The sequence below is a fragment of the Chrysemys picta genome, chromosome 7 (genome assembly GCF_011386835.1).
Source record: "Chrysemys picta bellii isolate R12L10 chromosome 7, ASM1138683v2, whole genome shotgun sequence".
Lineage (NCBI taxonomy): Eukaryota > Metazoa > Chordata > Testudines > Emydidae > Chrysemys > Chrysemys picta.
In genome coordinates, this window is record NC_088797.1 from 86,440,960 (window position 1) to 86,464,946 (window position 23,987).

At 46.5% G+C, this 23,987-nt stretch overlaps 2 protein-coding genes across 5 annotated transcripts in view; one reads left to right on the plus strand and one right to left on the minus strand.

The window, feature by feature from the left end:
* The window catches only part of VSIR (V-set immunoregulatory receptor), a 48,729-nt gene extending 26,165 nt beyond the window's left edge, over positions 1-22,564 (plus strand). The window contains exons 6-8 of the mRNA XM_005281873.5: positions 9,297-9,324; positions 16,516-16,703; positions 17,882-22,564. Of these exons, the coding sequence (XP_005281930.1) occupies positions 9,297-9,324; positions 16,516-16,703; positions 17,882-17,919 (254 nt within the window). The 3' untranslated portion in view covers positions 17,920-22,564. The remainder of the gene's footprint in view (positions 1-9,296; positions 9,325-16,515; positions 16,704-17,881) is intronic.
* CDH23 (cadherin related 23) overlaps positions 1-23,987 on the minus strand; it is a 533,292-nt gene that overhangs the window by 82,183 nt on the left and 427,122 nt on the right. The gene's annotated exons all lie outside the window — the stretch shown is intronic.

Consider the following 23,987-nt stretch of genomic DNA (forward strand, 5'->3'; position numbering starts at 1 on the left):
GCCTCAAATCCCCGTCCGGGGGGAAATCCCAAAAAGCCGAACATGTCCGGGAAAATAGGGAGGGGCTGGCGCCGCTGGGTGCTGGGCCGGGGGCGCTCGGCCAGGGGCTGGCCCGGGGCCCAGGGGTGCGGGGCCGGGCTGGGCCGGGCCCGGCGGTGCAGGGCCGTGGGTGCTGGCCCGGGGCCGTGGGTGCTGGGCCGGGGGCTGGCAGTGCTGGCCCGGGGGTGCTGGGGCTGGGCCAGGGCCGGCAGTGCTGGGCCGGGGCCGGGCCGGGGGCTGGCAGTGCTGGGCCGGGGGTGCTCGGCCAGGGGCTGGCCCGGGGCCGAGCCAGGCTGGAGACGCTGGGGCTGGCCGCCGTAGGGAGCCGCTCGGTTGGTGGGGGGGCAGACTGGGCCACGCCTCCTCCCCCCACCCTCCCCACCCAGCTTACCTGCTGCCTGCTTCAGGCTTCCCGCGAATCAAATGTTCGCGGGAAGCAGGGGAGGGGGCGGAGTTGGGGCGTGGGCGGGGCTGGGGGCAGGGCTGGGGCCCTGTGGAGTGTCCTCTTTTTGGACACTCAAAATATGGTAACCCTAAGCATCCTAAAGGCCAGCATTACACATCTGGGTCTTAGCAAGCTATCAGATATGAGGAGGAGGCTGTCTAGCCTGGAGAAAACAAGCTAGTTTAAATAAATCTCTTGGGGATTAGTGATGGGGTAGGGAACACAGATTGAGGGCAGGACAGTTTAATAAAACTGTAAATATGCAACAGCATGTTTTAAAGTGTGCCTGGGTGTGGCGGGGTACTTTGATTACATGACACCAATTCTTGGTCACATCAGATCTCTTACACTGTTGCATCAACATTTGCTGAAATATAATGTTAATTTTCTTATCCCTTAATTTGAGCTTCATTATGTGACAGAAATAGCTTTTCTATTCTGCTTTTCTTCTACTCAAGTGATTGAAAAAATTAGTTACTACTATAACTTTCTTTAAAAAAACCAAAACACTCCCTATATTCCACATTTCTATGGCAACAGAATCCCAGAGGAATGCCTCCTCCCTCCCACTCCCTCCAGCCCTAGGAAAACATGTAGCTCCAGGGAGGAGTTGGGACCCAGGCAGGGCCTTGCTCAGACTCTTCTAGGGCTATCACCACCTTGTATTGTGGTCTGGGCTTAAATTCAGCCCACAGGGCGCTGTGTTGGGGGATGGGGACTTTGAGAAATAGTTCATGAGAATTTAAACCCTGGTTGTGGTGACATTTCATCAGTCCTTGGCAAACTGAGAAACTATATAGTTTCTCTGACTGAGCCAGTGGGTAACTACATAGCTCTGACTACAATAAATTAGAGAAGTGATTTGTGTTGCACAATCTGGTGAAATGTAATTAGTGAAATATAGCAGCAAGTTTCAACATCAATCTCTAGCTGAAAGGAGGGGCCTGTGTTGGTGCTTCTGTACCACTATGTCTATAATCCTGGGTACAGGAGTTACTGCCTGCCACATGGAATATTGCCCTGTGTACAACTTGAGGTTGTTTTAAAGTGAATGGCAAAGCAAAAATGAACATTGAGTTAACAGAGACTGATTTGCTGAATGTCCCAGCTAACCAGGCTGTAGGGAGTGTTCGGTACAGAAGTAAGTTCTATCTATTTCAGTATCTTTTCTCCTGTTTCTGAAAGATCCTGATTCACTGGACATATGCCTCAAATATGCCTTGGTAGATCCTGATTCACTGGACATATGCCCCAAAATGTGACATCAACAAATGCCAGAAGTCTGACTGAAATCGATGCCAGCCCTGGTTGTTATGATGTCACAGAACAATGCATTCTGGGATATAGTCATTGAACCAAGAAATATTATTAGGATTTGATAGAGGTGGGATGGGGAAGAAATGAATTTGAAAAGATTAGCTTAAATTTATTTCTTTGCTGAATGCTCCCTCACAACCCTGTTCCATTTGGGACTGAAATCTGAGTTTAACTTGGGTCAACTTTTGCTTTGCAAGCCACCTTTAAGCAGAAGTCCAGGAGAAGTGGTAGGCAGCAATGACAGAACAAACTGACTCGGGGAGGGGTCTTGTGATGGGTACAGCATAAATACCCCTCACAAAACAAGGCAGTATGAATGCTCATCCACACAGGCCTATGGTTAGCCATTCTACAAAGGCAGAATGCAATGGACATGAACGCATATTGCAGGCTAAAGAGGGGGCAAACATTTCATAACTGGTCAATAGACAAATGTTGCCATCTTTCCTGTATGCATATTGTCCACAGAACACAGTGCAATCTCCCAATTACTCAACATTAGTCAACAGAATTCTCAGGGCCTGATAGCACATTGCCCTTGTGTTGGTGCATAACAGGGGGAGGGCACCTGGAGCCTTCCCACTCCCACACAATTACAGTCACTGCCACTGGTGGGAATCAGAAGGACTGCGTCTTCTGTGTGCTCCCAGGGAGATGCAGCATCCCAAAGAGAGAACGGGAAGGCAGAAAGGAGGCAGGGCCAGGAACGTGCACTCTCACTGAACTGCGAAAACCAGCTACTACCATCTTGAGGAAATTTGGGGCTGAAAGAATCTTAGCAAGTTAGAGGTTGTACAAAACAAATTAATAAGGAGAATGCTCTGCCTCCCAAATAACATTTCAGTGTCTTACTCAGGGCAGGGGTAGGGGAATGTGAATCAACAGCAGCTTCCAAAGTCATGTCTGGAGGAACAGTTCAACAAGATAAATTTTCTAAAGTCCCTCCGTGCACCTGTGAGTCTGGAGTAGAAACATGCCTCCGCAACAGTCCTTTGAGGGATTGTGGCTCTGCACAGTCCCCCATGCATGGCAGTTTCACTCTAAATGGTAAAACTTAGCTCTGTTCTCTAGTATGGTTGGTGAGAATTTGTTGTTCAAAATCCTTTTTGTTTTGAATTAATACATAAGAGCACAGATACCAGGGTGACAGGCCCTATGGGATTATATCAGGGTGGGACTATTTACAGTCTGACAGACAATTTTTTTCAGTGGTCTAAAATCCACATGCATACCCAGATTGCTTTGAAATTTGCTATGCTTCATCAGGGTTTTGGGTAGAGTTAGTGTTCAAAGTTTGGGGTCATTTGGGCAAGGGGTTCCAGAGATACAGCTCTTCTTTAAAAAAAAAAGGGGGCATCAAATTTACAGTTATTACAGCTTGCACACACCTGGAGCTCAAACTATGGCTCTGATCCTCCCCAAAAGATATCGCCTATTCAGGTTTGATCTCAATTAGTGTCCGGTGCCCACTGCCCCACAATATTTTAAAAGTTATTTAAGGTAAAAGTTGGCTTGAGAAGTATGGCTCAAGTCAAGTTGAAGAGCCAGAGAAAGTCATTTGTGAATATGCAGCAGGTCTGGTGCTCTGTTGGTGGCTGAAGGTGATGTGCTGTGGCCACTGAACCTGAACTACATTCATGTACTGTGAGGCTGAGTCATGCCTTTGGCAGAATCCTGAGAATATTTTGTTTGGCCCAAAACAATTCCCCCCCCCCCCAACTTTTCAGTTTGCTAAAAATGTCAAAAAAATTTCATTTTGGGTCAGCCTGAAACTATTTTTCAGTATGGTTGACAAATTGAAAAAAAATCACACAGCTCTATACAAGGGTGACCCACAATCACACCCCTTCCATAGCACCACTTTCTTAAAAACCCCAAACCAATAACAACAAAAATTCACTGTTCAAAAACTTAATTAATACAGACTTAAGTTTGACTGGCAATATCTCCTACCCTTCCAGAACATCAAATGCACCTATACTGAACCTCTGGAAATAAAAGAAAAGATTCCATCCAACAAAGTTAAGGTGCATGCCACGGCTACCACACAACCTCAGTGCTGCTCTCCTTTAGCTGGCAATGGTTCAGTAAGGGTGGTACCAAAATAAATAGATAGAAGGAATGACTCAGGCAGTTCCTGCTAGTGAGTTTCATTGTGGGAATACTCATGAGAAGAGAGCACAGAGGGGTGTGTACACAGCCAAAGCCAAATGAATCATTTAGAATTGTTATCAAGCTTTTTCCACCTCCACCACACTCTTACACAAAACACACTGAACATACATGATCGCATTCCTATAGGTATGAAAACATTTGCACACAGACCTTCACACATGTGCATGTGAAGCATATGCATCTGTACTCATACACAGCCAGTGCACACATACTTGTATGCACAATACCTACTGGAGTTGTATGAACTTGTGCATATATACAAGTGAATGAACAAAGAGTTTTACTGGATGAGGTTCTCTGGAAACTTTTGTTAAAATCCGCCCCCCCCCCGCCCCCCCCCCCCCGCCATTTAGAGGGAGGAGTGAGATGATTTCGCTGTCTGTGAATGAATTCACCATCCCTGCCAGAGGTAACTAGTTCCTGGGGCTTATAAAAGTACTTCTGAAGAGCAAGGATTTTGAAATTGGAATACACCAGACTGCACCAAGTGTCAAGTATTTTTTTTTTTTTAAAATCTCAGAGTTTATATCCCCCTGATATCTCATTAGGCCTTTAATCCCACCTCTATTACCTATATATTGCTCAGGACCAGAGTACAAATATTTGTAGTATGTGCATTTAATATAAAGTGTGCTTGTCAAGAGGTGTTGCATTTTCAGTGTGGTCATGAGAAAGTGTTTTGTTGTTTTTGGTTTTTTTAAGTGGGAAAACAAACAGATTTCTCTGTCCTGCACCACTATTTTTTGCACAGCCATGCAACCAGGGGACATGAAGTTTACCACAGTCTAAGGACATAAATATTTTAGGGTCCCCTTATTAAAACATTACCTGCATGTGTGCAGATAAATGCATGGCCGGCCTTAGGGAAAATGGGACTCTAGGAGAATTTGTATTTTGGTGCCATTTCTTTGAGTTTGAGAACAGCAGCGTGGAGCGCAGAGAGCGAGGATCAGCTCCTGGCCCCAGAGCCCGGCTGAGCTGCACAGGGAGGAGTTTCTGAGCCTGGGGACTCCCCTGGCCATACGCCCCCAGACCACCTAACAGGAGGAGAGCAGGTGCGCGGGCATGGGCAAGGGGACCCAGTGTCTGGCACGCTGGCTCCCCAGGGGCAAGTCCTGCTGCCTGCCCCTTCATGTCAGCCTGGCAACTGTGGGTGGCATTGGCTCCAGCCCCTGGCCTGCCCGCACTCACCCCTGCTCTAGCTGCCCAGGCCTGCCAGCTTGTGGCACTTGGAAGGCATTCCCCTGGCCCTGTCGCCCACCTGTAAAGTCGGCCCTGGATAAATACATTGTATAGAGCATCATTTCTCAAACTGGGGTCTGGGAGAGTACTCCAGGGTTTCTGTGGCCCCTGCGGATCAACTCCTCCCCCTCCCTCCCAGTACCTCCTGCACGCTGGGGAACAGCTGTTCAGTGGTGTGAAGAAGGTGCTGGGAGGGAGTGGGAGAAGCAGGGACAGGGTGTGCTCGGGGGAGGGAGTGGAAAGAGGTGGGAAAGAGGAGGGGTAGGGGTGGAGCTGTGGCAGGAAGAGGTGGGGCGGGGCCTTGGGGGAAGGGGTGGAGTGGGGGTGGGGTCTGGGGCTGAGCTGGGGACTTGAGGGTCCGCGAAAAATTTTATATAAAAATGGGGGTCCTTGGGTTGCTAAAGTTTGAGAACCGCTGGTATAGAGCATGCACCCAGGCATAGGCGCCGACTCTGTGGGTGCTCCGGGGCTGGAGCACCCATGGGGAAAAATTGGTGGATGCTCAGCACTCACCGGCAGCTCCCCGCCCCCCCCGCCCCAGCTCATCTCCGCCTTCGCCTCCCCCCTTGAGTGCGCCGCATGCCCGCTTTTCCTCCCGTCTCCTAGCGCTTGCACCGTGAAACAGCTGTTTCGCACGGCAAGCGTTGGGAGGGAGGGGGGAGAATGTGGCACACTCAGGGGAGGAGGGAAAGGGTGGAGTCGGGGCAGGGCCAGGGGGGCGCGAGCACCGGTGCTGGGGAAAGTTGGCGCCTATGCACCCAGGTAGAAACAAGCCTGCAGTAGCCCAGCTGCAACCTCATTTCACATTGTGCTAACTTCAGAAACGGAAGCTCCTCCTTCCCCTTCTATTAAGTTTCAATCCAGGATGGCCCCACTCTTCAGAACTAACAACACAGTAAGCCACAAAACATCAGGGCCTCTCATTTCCTTTGAGTTCAAGAGGTGGCAGCTGAACACTGGAGACTTTAAGACCTGAAGATATCAATGAACAACAACAACAAAAAAGCCCTCAACTCCCGTACTGCAGAATATTCCTCCTCTTCTCCCCCTCCTAAACTGGTTTTATGTCCTGCGGAGTGAGAGGAGGAAGATCAAGACATGAATTGCCTTCCTCAGAGGGGAAGAATCTGTAAGCCTGGGCAATGCTCCAAGCAGTTTATTTATTTGTGCCTAACGTGTGCAAGCCCCGTTCCGCACACCTCCAACCCACTCTGTATGCAAAGATTCCCCCTTCACCCCAGTGCAGAAAATCAGGATATTAAATTGGATCCTGGCAAATGTAATCTACTCTTTCATTCTTGGACCTGCATTTCAACTTGTCCCTTCCCATCACTCTCTTTATTCCAGGCTTTCATTGAGCAGGGTTTCCTTCTAGCCAGATTGATACTTAGCACAGCATCATGTCTTTCTCAACAAGTGTGGCTCAAATTCTCTTACAAAGCTGCCGCTAATCCCAAAGCCAGAAGGGGTCACACGACAGCAATGAGTACACACCTCTATGCTAGGGCAAGGTGAGGGGGAGTGATAGATGTCTCAGGTCACCCCTGAACATAGATCTTCCCACCAATGGCACTGCTGCAGGGTCATGCTATTGTTATAGCAAGTAAAAATACAGGCAACAGCTGCACTTTAAATTAACCCACTGGAGTTGGGATTCTTGAGAGCTGGTGAAAACAATAGTTAATGCTGATGAATTTTACATCATGGAATTAGAGCACAAAACTTTCAGGGTTAATACTAGGAAATCTGCCTGCCACAGTCCAGTCCTACAAGCCTGCAGAACACTCACTGAATGGAAGATCAGGGCCTGGAATGGAATGAGCAGTATGGGGCCCAGGAGTCAGCCCACTTAAACTGAGAGGGGAGAATGGATCGACAGATGGGAGAAAGGGAAGGATACGAGCAATGAGAAATGAACAGGGAAGAGGCACAGAAAGCTAGACAAAAGGAGACATAGCAAGAGAGAGAAATGAGGAGGAGAAGCTGAGAAATACTGATTGCTCTTATGACAAAGTAGTATAGTTGTTACACTTGATGTATAATGAAATCCACTCCATTTTCATTGCACTAAGAAATTCCAGTCATGAAATAATCTGCAGAACAGCCAAACATCACTCCTGATCTATATTTATTGCGGACAATTAACCATGTGTAAAGGTCATGCCAGTTTACAACAGAGGAGCTCCTCTACTCACGTCTTTATGGAAAAGAGACCTTTTGTTGGGGCTTTGTCACAGGGATTGAAAGCAACGTCAAAAAGCATCAGTACATTTGCGACAAAAACCTTCTGAGGGAGTGAATGCTGCTTCAGAAGGCAGCTGTGTGTCAGCAAAGTGAACGTACCCGTCAGTCCCAAGAGAGCTCTCTGCAGAGTTTGTACAGCTTGCCTTGCACACCTCCATGGCCACAATGCACAGAGCCTATACAGATGTGACACGCATGGGGCACAGAGTGTGAATTCTCCCATAAAACTGGCAGAGTAGGCCAAGCATCTGCTCCGTTGATGTTACTTTGATCTGGAAACTAAACAGTAGTAATAGTGATGGTACTAGTCTGAATATTACTACTATTAATAGGGGTGATGCTGAAATAACTGATGTTGAAGTCAACTTTATTAACACTAATACTGACATTACTAACATTGGGCCAATTCTGTAGTCCAAGCTCAGACAAAACTCCTGTTGATGCCATGAGCCTGTTGAGAGCATGGCCAAATTGTGAGACTCTCTCACCAATAAGCCCTAATGGAGAACAAATACTGTAAAATGCAATTGCTTTGAAACGATGGCTCTAATTGGTACAGTTGAGTGCCAATGCTGCTGAATCAGAATTTGCTTTGATTTAGTTTTCCTAGGGAAATCAGCAGCTGTGCTGTGTTCGCACAGAACATGAACTGCATACACCCACCCTAAGAAATCTGAGCACACTACGGAAATAAAATCCAAAACAAAATGCCAGAAAGCCCCCCACTACTTATAACGTCCACACAAGACTCATCATGGGTCACTCTCCTTATCTGGATGTTTTCCATTAGGACAACCTTGTTACACTGGCCACAGAAAGTGCTGTGTTCAAAGGTTAACACCAAAGAAACTCAGCTGTTTATACCTGTCTGTGCCTAGATAGCAGAGTTCATGCCTTCTGAAAAGGGCACCAGCAAGCTTTGGAGAAAGGGTTCATGCATTATGAGCCTCTCTTCTCCTTTGGAGTCCTACGTTCCAAACATGATTGAGATCAGAAGCACAATGAGAGCTTGGAGATCTCAGGCTGCTCCATAGCAAGTATCTGTTGCTTTTACAAGTTGACAGGGTTCCTCCTCCTCATGACAATGCAGAGTTGAAATCCAAGAGAGCTCTGCAAGTCAGAGTCAAGGTCCAGTAGTAAAGCTGTAGGAGGGCCCAGGAGGAGCTGCAGGTCAGTGTTGTGTCAGTGAGATAAAAAGGCCTGTGCTAGGCCTGCTTCCACTTTTATTCATCTTTAAAACATTTTACTGAAGAAGGAAATGAAAGAGGAAAAAGGAGACAGCTCCTGGCAAGCTCCAGAGCACTCGATTTGGTCTCCATTTTCCAGATGAATTGGCAGTTTCCGTTCCCCTAGTCCAAGCCACCAAATCACAGATTTATGAGAACAGAAAAAGTTGCACAGGAAAACAAAAAACAAGCTAATCAGTGAAGAGGAAAGGAAAGGAACTTGAGGACTTAACCGCTCGTGTGCTGCGCTTTGGAGCACCTCATTTCTATTGTATTGCATTGCCTATTGCTTCAGTTTCAGCAATGCATTCTGGTCACCATGGCTAGGGCTGGAATAGGTCCCCGCACTTAATCCTTTCACACCGCTGATGGAATGTGCCCATGTCCCAGCCTTTTGTGTGTAACATAGAACTCTATATCTGACACCTTACATGAGAGCCCTGGGCAACTGTCTCAGTTACAAAGCAGCAAGAGCGCTCACCTTTAGGGGGAAACTAGGCAGAGGAATTTCTGAATTTACAGCATTAATATTTTTGCCATGAAATTGACTGTAAATAGCAACAGTTGTTTTTTATTACTATAATAAAACTTTTTTTGTCTTTTCGCAGGTGCTCATGAACTTGTAAGAATGGAGAGGTGAGGAAATCTTAAGTCTTTCCATTTTCCACTAGCCTGTTCATGCTCCCTTCCCTCCTTGTGACCCTGGAAGTGGCCTACTTTTCCTCTCCTTCCTCAGATAATGACCTAAACGCTAGCTTGGCAGACTGCCAGTGACTCTGGGCTGTACTTACGTCCTTAGCACAGGGGTAGGGATGATGGAGAATCCACATTTAGATAACTGCCCCACTACCACAAACTTCTACTCCCTCTTCCCGAATGGAAACTACCTATTTCTTTTTTAACTCTGTCATGTGAGAGTCGGAGTCTCCCTGCACCATGGAGGCTCCCAAATCCCCACTGCTAAGGCTTCAAGGTATCTGTTCTATGCCTGTTGTTCCTACTGGTGTCAGATAAAATATACAGAGAATGAGATGTCAAGGACATGTGTGAGGCCTCCAGGCTCCAGCACGGTACAGTGGCTTGGCTCCTGGACCAAACGGAAAGGAGAAAAGGAAGAGGCATGGGAGTGGTGGGGGGAAATGAGGACAGAGGGGGAGCCACAGAATGTGAACAGCATTGGCAGTAGTGCTGACTCTCACAATTTCATCACGTCTCTGGTGATTTTGGGTGTTGTTTTTTCTGTTTAACCAAGGCTGCCAACTGCTTGTTCAAAATGGCCACCATCTCCTATTGCTGAAGCCAGCAAGATGGTCACCATTTCCCTACAGTCTATCTGCATGTGGCAGCTAGGCTGCTCTTCATAACATTGGCTTCCACCTCCCATTGTTTCTTCCAGTGTGACTGAACTTAAGCCATGCCCACAGGCAAAATGGCTACCGCTCTGTAGTTCAGGGAGCTGGCCAGGACACAGGGAATATAAAGAGCAGAAGAGACCCTGTGAAAGGTGAATGGGGAAAGTGAGGAGGAGCAGGACACTGGGGGAACAGGAAGCAGATTTAGGGGATGCAGGAGGATGGGAGGGGCAGGAGGGAGGCCCTGGAGGTGCAGAGGATAGTGATGAGCATGGGAATGGGGGGGGATAGATTCGCAGCTCCCTCAGCCTGGGAGCAGTGGTGGGGAAGGGGAGTCCCATCAAGCAGCCAGGGGAAGGCAGTGTTGCCAAGTGTTGTGGACTGATCTGGAGTCCCAGGATTTTGGCACCTGCAGGAGGAGCTCTTGCAGTGACCCGAGAAGGCCCCCCAATCCTGCAGTTTTCAGGGCTGGGCATATGGGCAGAGCTCTGTGCAAGAGCCTCAGGACTGGGGACACAGATCTGCTCCACCACTGGGACCTGCCTTCAGGTATGTCCTTATAGCAGAATGAGGGACCTAGGGCAGTGGGAGGCAGGGAAGTGGAGCTGCTACGACCCAGGCAGAGGAGAAACCTAGGGGCAGGGGAGGAGAGCAGTCAGGTGCTGCTGAGTTCCAGCTGGAGAAGTCCTGAGGCAGCAGGAGTCAGGGAAGCATTGCTGCTGGATCAGCAATAGGAATTTGATAGCAGTTCCCCTGTCTTAGGGGTGAGGAGTGGGTGAGTGGAGTGTACATCTGAGCAGTAGGGATAGGAGTCCATTTGTGTTCATCAAAGGTTGACTTTTCAACCTGAAATAATAACACACACACACACACACTGGCAGAGGAATAGAGAGGAATTAAAAAAAAAAGACTATAAAATATTATTTGATTTAAAAAAGAAATCATGGTTTTGGGTGCTCTGACTCGAGATTTTTTATCTCTTGTGTTTGGCAATACTGCATTAGGCTGTGGGAAGAAAGAAGAACAAGGAATTGGGGTCACAGTGACTAATTAGAGGCATTGTTGACAATAGATATCAATTGTATCTTCCTCTTGATCTGTTAGTGCAGACTAAGCCAAACTATATTCACCACCTATTACAGAAAGTGTGGTTGACGTCTTGATCTACAAGAGGAGTAAATACGGTATCCATCCACTCTACCTTTTACTTTAATGTTTGCTTCCTGGCTTTTCATTTTGAACTCTGGTAGCCTGGGGACAGCATTCTCCACCCGCAATCTCCTACATGCAGAATTCTCCAACTACCCGTCATCTGGCCCTGTGCCAGATTTCTTACTTTTTCATTTTAAAAGTCTCATCAACTTAGCCAGGCAGGCCTTGACTGAAAGGCTAAACCTGTTGCCTGCCCTGTTGAGCTGTTTCAAGCAGTAACTGAAACTGGCAGGATAAATCAGAAACTGAAATAAGAATGCAAATTAACCTTGGTTTTGTTTATTGGCCTTAAAATAAACAACACCTCTCATAGTGGAGGAAACGTCAGGAGGAAACATTTAAACAAAAATTAAACACTTATGTAACCCACACACCTCCTGGGTGTGGTGTTTTGTCCTATCTAGTAGCGCCAGAGCACTTAGAGAGAGAGATAAAATGAGTCTGCTCTACAGCCTTGGCTAACAGTCAGTTGATTTTTACTCATGCGGTAGGGGCTCATGCACTAAGCTCCAAAAGTCCCAGGTTCGATCCTGCCCGCTGACAACGGGGTCTGTTAGTGTTACACTTAGTTGGCCTGTAATCCTCTGTAGATATCTTGATTGTTAATAAGTGCTGAAATGCAGTCAGCTAATCACAGCACAAGACACTCTAGGGAGCTACATGCTTTCTTTCTTCCAAAGGGATAGCATCGCATGCGGAAGGAACTGAAAAGCAGCTTAGGGTTGAGGTTGATATTGGGGGTACTTTTAGCAATCACAAGCGTGATGAAAAGAGATGCAAATTGGAACTGATGAAATGTGACATTCCATTTGGCCAGTGACGGCAAGGGAGGGTTAAAATTACTATTTTCCTTCTCTCCTGGTCTGCAAAAGAAAATTAATTTATTTACAAATGTCTCCCCGTGTTTCAGTGCTTTATTACACTGTATTTGTAGGGGCTCCCCTATCCCACTCTTTCAGGTATTATAAACTGCCCTCATTTATAATACCAGTAATTGCAAGAACTGCTCAGCTGCATTTCCTGGTTGCTAATGGTGTTCAGGTAGCTTGTGTTAGCATTTTATATTGCTAGAAAGCGGCATCAGAGCCCTTATAAATATATTATATCTAATCTAGGGCCAACTAGAGCTTCATGATTGTGATTATGCTGCATGCTATGGTCCTTTGGAACTTTTCATTATCAGTGGAATTAGAATTCATATCCTGGTGCTCCAAAGACTCAGGCTCCCACAACTTGAGCTCAAGAAAAATCTCCTTTACCTGTTAGCAGTGTTGGGTCCATGACAAACATAATATAGAGTTTAAATTCCAGCCAGCCGGGGTAGGGTATCTCAGGATGTACCTACACTGTAGCGCTGCCTACTAACTAGTGTGGCGCTGCAGGCACTCCCTGCCTCAGTTTCCCTTCTCTCAAGGACACAACTCCACACAGTCCAAAAAGGGGTAAGACAAAATTCTCCTGCTGGGGTTCTACTTTATTAAATACAAATCAACTTGAAATAAAGTCTTTCGCATTGGTCTCAGGGACATGCTCAGCCTTCCTCTTTAGGACCTGTATCTCTGGAAGATCCTCTCCATTAGGAGAGTTTCTCTCTCTATAAGCACCAGCAAACAAGGCGCTAGCAACCCCGTGACATACCTTCCCCCAGCAAAGCCAACCTATACCGAAATGTAGGCTCAACAATGGCTAATGGTTGGTCATGTTCTCCAGTCAGGGGAAACTTTCTGTTTAGAAGCAATTAGGAAATCTATTAAATCCTTGACAATGTTTTTGTCCCGCTCTGTAAAATATAACATCATCAGGACTTGGTTGTAAGCACCTCATGCAGTGATCATATTCCTCCATAGTTCTCGGCATGTCATAGTTCACCAAATGCTGTACCCCCTGAAAGCCTGGTACCCCAGCTGCTTCTGGTATGATCCACAACACAAAGCTTTCACCACAGTTGAACTGACTTAAGGCTACTACTTGGTCTCTTGAGGGAGCTTCCCTGGATACAAACACAAGCACAGCCATCGGGATTAAAAATAGCCCTATCCAAGTCCCACTTCCTTTCAGGGCTTCCAGCCTCTAAGGACTGGACCCTTTTTCCTACAGTTCTTAACAATCCACTCAGCAGCACGCATTTCTGCTATTCCTGGACCTACAGTAGCTTTTGAATGACGTTCTGCACCATAGCACTATCTGAGTCTCCCTTTTTTCTTGGGGTGGACCCTTCTTTTTAGCAGGGTCTGGCTGGGGGTTGGCCTTGCAGCTGCTGTACCTTCTTGCTCAATCCATTATCCTATAGTAGTGGCCTCACGCCACACGATTCCAGCTCTTTATCCTTAGTCAAGATGGACCTCAACCCCAGCTGGATCTTAAGCAGGTTCTGGACTTAGTCAACTGCCTCTGCAGCAGCAAACACCGCTGTTCTGCAGTCTCATTTTCAACTTTGAGGCAGATCAGCTGCTGCTGCTCCCGCTTCATAGCTTGCACTATGATCCTTCCCCCTGAGGAGCACATCTGTTCCAGCGCCTCCCATTCTTCAGCCAACTGTGCCTGCAGTTCAAGGATTCCTATCAGCAGTAGCAGCCTTCTCCTCCAGCTCACTCCAGTCCTTTACTAGAGAGGTCTGCTGTGTAGCTGAGAGGGCAACTGGCATTACTGAAGCGTCTGTTGTGTTTTGGATCTCAGGGTTTGTGCCACAGGACACCAATCCATTGTCAAACAGTTGACTGCTCCTCTTGGAAGGTCTTTCTGGAGGCCGTGCTTGGCAGTCAGGTCCTTTGTATCAATACAAGCCTCCCTATAATTGATTTCTATGCTCTCCATCTTATTGCATGTCTCTATATGGGCTTCAGCACCCTGGTCCTGCACTCCTACAATCCCCAGCCAGTTTTCCCTGCAAACCAGCTTCTTCTGCCAGGGTGTGTAAGGCTACTGCCTCAATGGCCAGTTCCTGGAGCTCACTAGTCAGTCTCCAGCTCCTTTTCCATCTTAGTAACCTGCTGCTCCAAGGTATGCTTGCCATTCTCTAGCTCCAGTTTCTGTGTCAAGTGTTCCCACATTGCTCTGCTCAAAGAGAGGGTTGGTCTCACCTGTTCCTGTATTTCTATTTCAATATGTTTTCTACTTGTCTATGTAGTATGTAGAGCATTCCCTCTCCAAAATAAGCGGATATTCCAACTCCTGTTGGTCTGTCTTTTAGGTTGAAGACTTCTTTTTCAAGGTTTTGATTTAGCTCGACACTTTCATCTATCTTCTTATCCTCCATCTGTTCCACCTGGATATGGAGACTCAGTTTCTGGTGTTTGGCTTCCTGCAGTAACTCCTGCATTATCCACAGTCAAGCTCCCAGGTCTGCCAGTTCATCCACTGGCTCCTTTTTGGCTGTCCAGAGTCACTTTTCAAGATGACTTAGAGCTCTGTCACTTCCTTCCGCGAGTGCCAAGTGTTGCCTTTGCGAGGGAGAGGAATCTTTCTCTCACTGGTCAGCCTTACCCATTTGCTCTGCCATGGTTGCTTTGCCCTTTCAAGCTCTGCTTCTATTGGCCTGGTTTCTTTCTACTGTATGATCAGCCCCATCTGTAGCTTGAGAGTGTTTCCCACCTCATTTCTTGAATTTGGGCCTCCTAACTCTTTGTACAGCCATCCAATTCCTGGTAGATATCTATCACCTGGACCTGTAGTTTATTGTATTGTTTAACAGTCACATCATGGCTCTTGTTGCCTCTATTTCCCTGGCCCTCCAGATCATTTGAGTCAAGTTCCATATTTTTTCTGGGCTGCTCAACCCCAGAATCCTGTCATCCTTTAGGGCAGCTAGTTGGATCCCCCCTTGATTGGAACTCCTGCTTCCTGGGCCTGCCCTGGTTCTTTTATTTAAGTTCCTCAAGCTCTCACACTCTGGGGTTAAGAGTCATGTAAGGGAATCTCTCCTAACTAATGGCAACGGTGAAACCCACAGTCTCCCACCTTTAATTTTACACCCATTTGCCTATTCTTGTAGGGTATTGCTTCTTCATAATTATAGTCCATCCACCCAAAGCAGACATTTTTAGCAGAGCAATACCATTCTATGTATCTGTTCTCTCCATAGCCAAAACAGACTGGCCCTGTGGTATTACTCTTCCTTGCCCCAACTGGGTCCCCACAGTCCTTTGTTCAGACGTCACAATAGTCCTGGTCCCAGCAGTTCTTGGCAGGGTATCTTTGATAGCCTGGCTCTCCCTGTTTCCTCTGGTGCTCAGAGGAATCAGGCCACCCTTATAATCATTGTTCATATAGGAGAAAACCCATCCTGCATGCCCCACTTCTTCACAGTCAATACATATAGCTGGCCGAGTCTGTGCCTCAGTCCTTTACGGCGATTGACTCTTTCCCATCATGGAACCTCCTTGACAGGCCTCTGCTGCTGCTTGGGCACTCCTAAAAACTGGAGCTGGAACTCCCACAGCTATGGCAGACCCTCTATATGCTGATGTGGGAGGATCAAAATCTCACAGCCAAGGCAGGTGTTTACACTGTGCTGCTCAGTCATCCCTCGTTGATGGGGGGGGGGGGTTGTGTCTCGGAATCCCACTCTGGCACCTGTTGTTGTAGGGCCTGCCCTGTAGCACCCCCTGCTGTCCTAGTGCTGCAAGTATGCATTGCCTCATTCCTGGCCCCTTGTTTCTCTCTTTGGGCTCAGGGGTGTGTGCATAGCCCTCCTCCTTGGGACCTGTGGTCTCTGGAAGCTCCTGTCCATTGGGAGAATTTCTCTAAAAGCACCTCACTGGAACTGAGCCGTGATAGCCTTTTATGAGGCCCAGGTGCTCATTATTCAATTAAATTCCTAAATGGACTAATTCCCTTTAAATTTGATGATCATGGTAACCTGGGCCCGGACTCCCCTTAAAGATGCCAATGACCCCCTGACAAGGGTTACATCACTTCTCATTATAATGTTTTTATTGAGATCGTGCCTCCTTCAGAAACCAGGTTTTCCGCCAGCAAGATCCCACGCCTGTGCTTGTATCACATCACAGTTATTTGCTGTACAAAACAATGGTGGCATTACAGGGGAAAAACCAGGTGCTAGGAAGCAAGCCCTAGAAAAACAATACAGGACAAATACAGGAGAGACCCACCAGCTTATGTTTAAGTCAGATACATAGGAACTTCCATACTAAGAACAATAAATGCTACTGTTAGAATGGAAGAAAGTCTATAATTCTGGAGTTCTCCATGGGTGAGAGAGAAAGAGGGAGACCGAGGACTGACATTGTATTTTCTCCTGCAGTAATGCTCAAGGCATTGAAAACCCTGTCTTTGAGGCGGTTCCATCCCCAAATACAGAGTCCAGGCCCAAGCCGCAGATGACATACATGGCCAGCCGCCAGCAGTCAGAATCGGGCCGACACCTTCTCTCAGAACCAAACACTCCGCTGTCTCCTCCAGGCACAGGGGATTGTTTCTTCCCAACACTGGGTAAGTGTCCATTTTACAAAACTATTTCCTTGGTTAACCCAGGCTAAAGCTGTCATGGCAGAGGCACCGGCCAGCCAGCCATTCAAGAAGGACATGAGAAAGGAAAAGAGGCAGAAAGGAAGGGGAGTAATCCCTTGTTAAATATTCAGTTTGAATCTAACCTCTCACTTAACATGAAATGTACAGTCTTGTGACTTTGGGGAGGGAGAAAAACACTGCATCTCTGCTGTAGTGTCTCATTTTATACCTACTGGGCCTAATTTTGGTCTCAGTTACAAAAGCATAGACATGGAGTCATTCCACTTAATCCAATAAAGTTATTCCAGATTTACGCTGATGTCTGTGAAACCTGAATTTGGCCCACTGACCTTCACTCATAGTTATTTGGTGTCTCGAGAAATTGCTGATACAAACCAATAAATAAATAAATAAATAAATAAATAAATCTTCGGTTTGGAGGTGGACAGGGGAACTTGACAAGATCTCAGCTTTTGGGGGAAAGAAACACAGCTGTGGCACGATTGGCTCTTTTTGTTTGTCCTGCAGCATGGGGTAATGATGAGGTTTGCCCTTCATACAGGATTTTTTCTTTCATACAGGGGGGTTCTCACCAGCTGGTGAGTCTCTGAAGTGCTCGAGTTCCAGGTGTGGGCTAGCAATGTTAAATTGGTGGACACACTTGTCAGTCCACTATCCCTGCCCTCAGAGTATCCCCATATTAATCTCCCAGAGCTGGCCTGATATTTCACCCCGTTACTACTGATACAGTAGTTGCTGTTACAAGTAGAGAAAGCTAATTCAACTCAATACCAGCTAGAGAAAAAAAAATCCTGCCAGTTGCCCTAAGAAATGTTGCCTCTAGAAGATTTAAAATTGTGAGCCATGGAACAGTAGGGACTGACCCAAAGCCCAGTGAGTCTTTCCATTAACTCCAACAATGTGCTTTGGGTCAGGCCCTTAGTTCCCTTTCCCTGCCACCTTTGCACCTGGCGACATTTGGCTGAATCATTCTGCAAACGGCAATGTATACCTCCAGCAGCTCGGATCTTCTAGAGACTTGTCTATAGGGGGGAAGAATTTTCTGTTAAGCACATAAAACCACAGCTACAGAGGAGCCCAGTGAGCTCCACATCCATAAATAACCTCCAAAAATTAACAGATTTGTCTCTCCTTTTCAGAGCCTGTTCCTGATTCTCCAAATTCCATGAAAGTATAAAATTGCTGAAGAAGAACAACTTTCACTGAATTTGTTGTCAGCAATATGGAAGAAGCTTTGGCTATTGCTGAAGCAAAGGCTTTATAGGCAAGGCCACTTCTGAGCGGGAAAAATGACCGACACTTTCTCTAGCATTCAGTGCTTCCCCTGGCACCTCAAATTCATCGCTGCGCTCATCTTCCTTAGAAAGTTTCTCAAGAAAAGAAAAAAACAAGAAAGAAAGAAAAAAGATCACCACAACTGTTGAAACTCTTGCTGGTTTTTCTTCACTGCACAAGGAAGCTTACAATTTAATGACCAATACATTGCTAAACTCATTGTTGGTGTGCAGTTCCCCACACCATGCTTATTTACAACACTGGCACCTAGAGCAGACATAAGAAGATGACTTATTAAACTGGAGGGAGAGGCTGAACAAAAAAAGAAGCCTTAAAAACTGAACTGGAGTGAGAGAACCACTCTCCACATTCCAAATGCCCCGCCCCAATGGAAATTTGTGAAGAGGAAAACAAGTTCCTCTTCAATGGGTTTAGATTTTTGCTACCTATTTTCTTAGAGATATATGTGTACATATATATATTATTATTTTGCCTGCACTGTTTGATGTCATTGCATAGAAACTATATGGTGTGTTTATAACTTGTGTCCCTTTATGAAAAGATGTATGACGGGAAGATTTTTAAGAAAAATGATATCAGCTGCCAGCTACAATATCTAAAGAATAAGGAGTCAGTCAGAAATAAAAATCTGGCTTAAGTCATGGAGTTTGGATCTGGATTCAAATCGAGATCCAAACTTTTCAAAAATCCAGGAAAGTGTGGGGAATCACTGCTCTGATTCAGTCCTATTGTAGAGATGGACCTGAGCTGTGGAGTTTGGACCTAGATTCAGATTCCAACTTGCCTGAAGTCCAAGTGGGTGGGAATCTGGTTTTCTAGTCTGAGCCCATCTCTATTAGAAATGTGGCAAACATCTCATAGAGAGCCTGAGTCAGAGAGAGACCAACCACACCAGTAAACATTTCAAGTGGTTTAATTTATTAGCATGGTTTAATCTGTGTTATGTTCCTCTGTTTTCATAGCCATGTTAGAGAATCCACACCCCCTGTTTGGGAACAACTTTTGAAATGCTTTATCCACATGCAATCATGGGAGAAAATAGTATCTTCTGCCATCGCTCAGATATGCTCATCTGGGACTATCTGAGTGACCACACCAAATATCCATAGGCAGAGTACCTCAGAAACTCTGCAAGCATTTACTGTCTCAGAATTGTCTCCAGTGGGATTGCCAGGAGAACTAACACTCCGTGCTCGATAATACACTCCAGTTAGAGGCGTGCCCATGAGAACCAACTTGAATTAAAGTAATGTGTGTTCAGCAGAGGTCTCATGAAGGGGGTCAGATGACTATTGGCAGGTCATAAAATGATTTTAAAAGTGGCAGTCATGATGCAAATCACGATAACCATTTTCAGATTTGTTACTCTGAGTTCCTTTACATGGCTGAAAAAGGTACAATGTGGAAAGAGCTAAGGAGATTTGAGAAACAGAGAGAACACTATGGAAAAAACAGTTTTTGTTCAAGGGTCACCTGCCCTGTTTGGCGTAGATGTACAATAAGAATACATGAGTCTCAATGAAACCATAACATATATAACCTTTCTGTAAATGACCCAGCTTTGTGAGAGTTTCAAGCAAGGTACAGACTGGTCATGGAAAGAATATACACTGCCAAGCATGAATGAAGCCCTGACTTTGATAGCTGGGCCATGATGGCTGCATAGATAAGAGGCAGTCAACGCCACCCGGGATCCAATCCTCTCCCATCGTCTCGCTCATATTCCCTCAGATGGGATGGCATGTCAGTTATTCTATCACACTCTAATGATGCCAGCTTGGAACTATGCAACCAAAGAGTCACCATCAGTAGACTGAGGCAGCCCCTCAGCATGAACAAATCCTAGGTGGAGGGGAGGGGCGGGCAGAAGGGAACGGAAAAAGGTCTTGTCCTACTGTGGGAATCACACCAACAATAGTTTTTAATGTAGCCAAGAAGAATTTTTGATGCTTTCATTCTGAGGCTAGTTTTTCAGCTGGTTCAGAACTCATCCATCTCTATTTGAGAGTCACTCCAGCTGGCAGCTTGGGTCTCAGCCTGGGAGCAGAATATTTCATTTTCGTACTTTAAAAAAAAAATCATAGGCATTGATGAAAAATAATCAAGATTTTGATGCTTTAAAAAAACAACCCTCCCTCCCCCAGCTGTAACAATTTTTTTTTAAATGAACCCTTTCCAGGTGATGGGTCTGCGATATGCACTAGAGGCTCATGGCAAAGGATGATGGGAGGCAAGACGGGGCCCATTTGGTACTTTGTAAAGTTTAGAAACTTCTTTAAACCATGGAGAAAGACATGCAGCTTGGAACTGAGCTTCCCCCTATGCCTTTCATACTATGAGGAAGGTGGAAAAGTAGAGTGGGAACCATCTGTTTAAAAGCATATTTTACATTTTGTTGCCAAGAGATTCCCCTCGGCAGCCTTCCTCAGTGTCCTCCAGTCCAGAGGAATGCCAGGGAGTCTCCATCTCCCACCTAGACCCTATCTTCCCTGGCACCTAGACCCTATCCTCCCTGCCATCTAGCACAGAGAAGCAGGTCATAGGAGGGAAACTTCTTAGGAGTGTCTGCTCCCTGACACCCTCAGATGCCATCTATAGGCTGGGGTGAAGATGACCAGAGGGAAAACGGAGTTCCAGTAATATCATAACATGTAATTTACACAAAACACCACCAAAATACAGAACACAAATAGTGTTCCTGAAATGATTCCAAAATCAGCAACATGACTCCCACAGCGTCTGATGTCACGCCCAACTGACTCCCATGTCAGAGTCGCACAGCTACCGCTTACCAGCAGACATTAAAAATAAAAAAAAAATCTAAAAAGTCATGTAGAGAAGAGAATATGCTCCTGGGTAGATTTCCAGCCTACTGACAAGTCTGGAAAAGTTTAGGCCTGATAGCTACTTGTTGTGATGATTGTGTCATTATTGTGACTCATTGGTTGTCATGGTGTGTGGGCTGGCTCCAGGCCATTAGGAATCCAGCTACTGTGCCAGTTGTGTTTTATCTCGCCTTATGTTAGATACGCATCCTGAGATGACCCTGACTAGAACCGGTGTAGCTGACTACCTTATCTGTGCAGCCATCACAGCCCAGCAGTCATCATAACAACCTGGGATGAGCAAAACGTCTCTTCAACACTCCAAATATATATCAGGACAAAATCTTGTGGCAGAAACTGCTACCTAAGGGTTTGATTAATTTCAGAAAAAAATCTCAGATAATGTAAATAGACTGAAACTATAAGGCCTGTTACTAGTACATCATAGTACACCACAGCAAAAAGATGCTCCTGAACCACATTGTCTCTCTCTGCCCATCTGAGAAGCTACAGCCTTTCAGAACTTACACAGTCCTTCTCTTTGTTAACAGGGTGATACTTGATGGTACCTGGCTAGGGGCAAAATCTGCTAATTCCTTTAGCGGGCTCGTCTTAGAGGTACTGTACCCCATGTAAAGATGCCCATTGAGGAAACCTGAAAATCTGTGTGAAAGCTGAAATCTTCTACTGATTAGCAAAATTCTCTGCATGATCATCACCAGTCTTGTGGATCCCATAGCATGGGGACATCAGCATGACAAGTGTATACATATCTGATCTGGGGATCTATTTGCTTAATGGGTCCATTCCTGTGTCAGCTGTTAACTGCTTCCCTGCTGAGCAGTGCACTGGATAATTCTGAGAAACAAGCCTTTGCATGGCTAGAGATTTAAAAAAAGAAGCAAACGAGAAGCCATGAGAACACAGAGGCCTTGTGCAAACCAGCTGCCACTCGTCCCAAAAGTTACAAAATAACCTCCTGGTTGCAGAAGGTATCCAGCTGTGTGCTCCCACCCACTGACTTGCTCCCACTCAAAATTCAATTCAAAGAATTTCACTAGCTATCTAAATTCCCAACTCTCCTCCTCGCCACCAAAAATAAAAATCAAGTAAAAACTCTCTGGGGGCCTAAGTCCCTTTGGTTCATATGGCCACACAAGCTAGCCCCATTTCTGTGATGTGACTTCATGCTCCATTTAATAAAGGGCTCAGGATGGGGTTGAAAGGGCCAATTCCCGTCTTCCGTGAGGTTCTGCTAATCATTCCAGAGCAAGAGGCTAGAAGAGCAGAGCATGTGGGAAGCGTGCAAAGGCATGATAATGTCTCTGCCTTCAAAAGGAAGACATGAGCCTGATGGGAACAATGCACGACTAAAGAACTGTGTGTCAGATCTGGAAAAGTGGCTCTCGATACTGCTTTTTAATGTTGATATTCTTTATTTAAAAAAAAAAAACCAACCTCCTTCTCTCCATGGCCAGCATAAAATGCTCACATTGTCTGTCTCCTGAGACCACTGATAGCAGGGTGGCATGTTTTGAGACTGAAGGGGGCTGAAGAGAGTAAAACTAAGGGAACGGTATAGGGGATAATCAACTGCTTTAGGCTATTTGTACATTCTGATTGCTGTGAAATTTTCTCCAGATTTGTATGCATTTGTTTATAAAAATACTGATTGATGATACAATAAAGTTTTATTTGAAATATTGTTCTCTTATGTAACAGAAAGGGATTCACAAACAATAGCTCAAAATCTAGCCAGCTGCAGGGAAGGAGAGGCCAATGACATCAAATATCAGGGGCTACGAAGATGACGGCAAGGTAATTAACAGCGCTGGGATGATGCTATGCGAGCTGGGCAAGCAGAAGGAAGAATGGAGTGGGAACCGGAAAGAAACAAGCTCCAAGTTGCCAGGGCACAGTGGCTGCATGGCAAAACCAAGGTTCTTTTGCTGGAATAGTTTTTCTTTATCGTCTTAGATCATTTCCAGAAATGACAAGTCTTTAGCCAGAACTGTACAAGACTGTCCCCCCCTTTCTGTATGGGGCTCTGTTGCACACTTGTAGCCTGGTGGAAAACTGTATTGGGGTGCTACAAACCATGTTACAACCAGGACAGCAGACTAAGTGGAATAATCTCTTAATGGAACCACCCCTTTCCACTCCGCACCTCACCCAACATCTATCTTAATTTAAAAATCCACTGCCCTGATTCTCCAACAACTGTGCTAAGTGTGTAGGGAGGAGGGCGGAAGAGAAGTGCTGCCATACTTCCTTTATTCTGTTTCCTCTTTTGTTTTTGAACATGTTTTTGCATTGTGGTTTTCCTGTTTTCAGCCTGCTAAGTCTTCTTTGTAGCCCTGACTGGTCTCCAGCCATTTTCCTTTCTGCGATCACTCGGACAAGGAGTGGAGACTTCAGAAAGATGGCACTGACAGTATCCCCTTCTCTCTGTTGCACAGAGACATGGCCTCAGGACTGGCCTTACGAGTGGGCAACCGCCCAGGGTGCCGCGGTCAGGGGGGTGCCATCCAAGTGCCGCAAGCTGGCGGGCCTGGGCTGCCAGAGCGGGGGTGAGTGCGAGTGAGCCCGGGGTTGGAGCCCCTGGCCAGCCGAGAAGGGGGCAAGTGATGCTGCCTGGAGCTGGCAGCCTGTCAGGGAGTCACAGGCAGCATGGTTCACCCCTGCAGAGCAAGTGGGCCAGCCCCTGGATCCCCCCCTTCCCACAGGCACGGGTGATGGCTGCATACCCACTCTCCTCCTGCTAGGTGGTCAGGGGGTGTATGATCGGAGGAGCCCAAAGGCTCAGAGTCTCCTCCCTGTGCAGCCTGACCAGGCTCCGGAGCCAGGAGCTGGTCCTTGCACCCTGCGCCCCATGTTGCTATTCTCAAACTCAAAGAAAGGGCACCAAGATACAAGTTTGTCCAGGGAGCCATTTTCTCTTAAGGCTGGCTCTGCAATATCTCAGTGCTCCACTAAGGAAGATTTCAGCAGAATGGCAACAGCAATGTGCTCTTCCTGTGACTGGCAAAGGACACAGCCCATTTTTGCAGTAAGGGAGACTAATGGAAGTGGCAACAACTGTGAGCCCTTCCCGCGACTGTTGCTGGGGCACAGGGACCCTGTA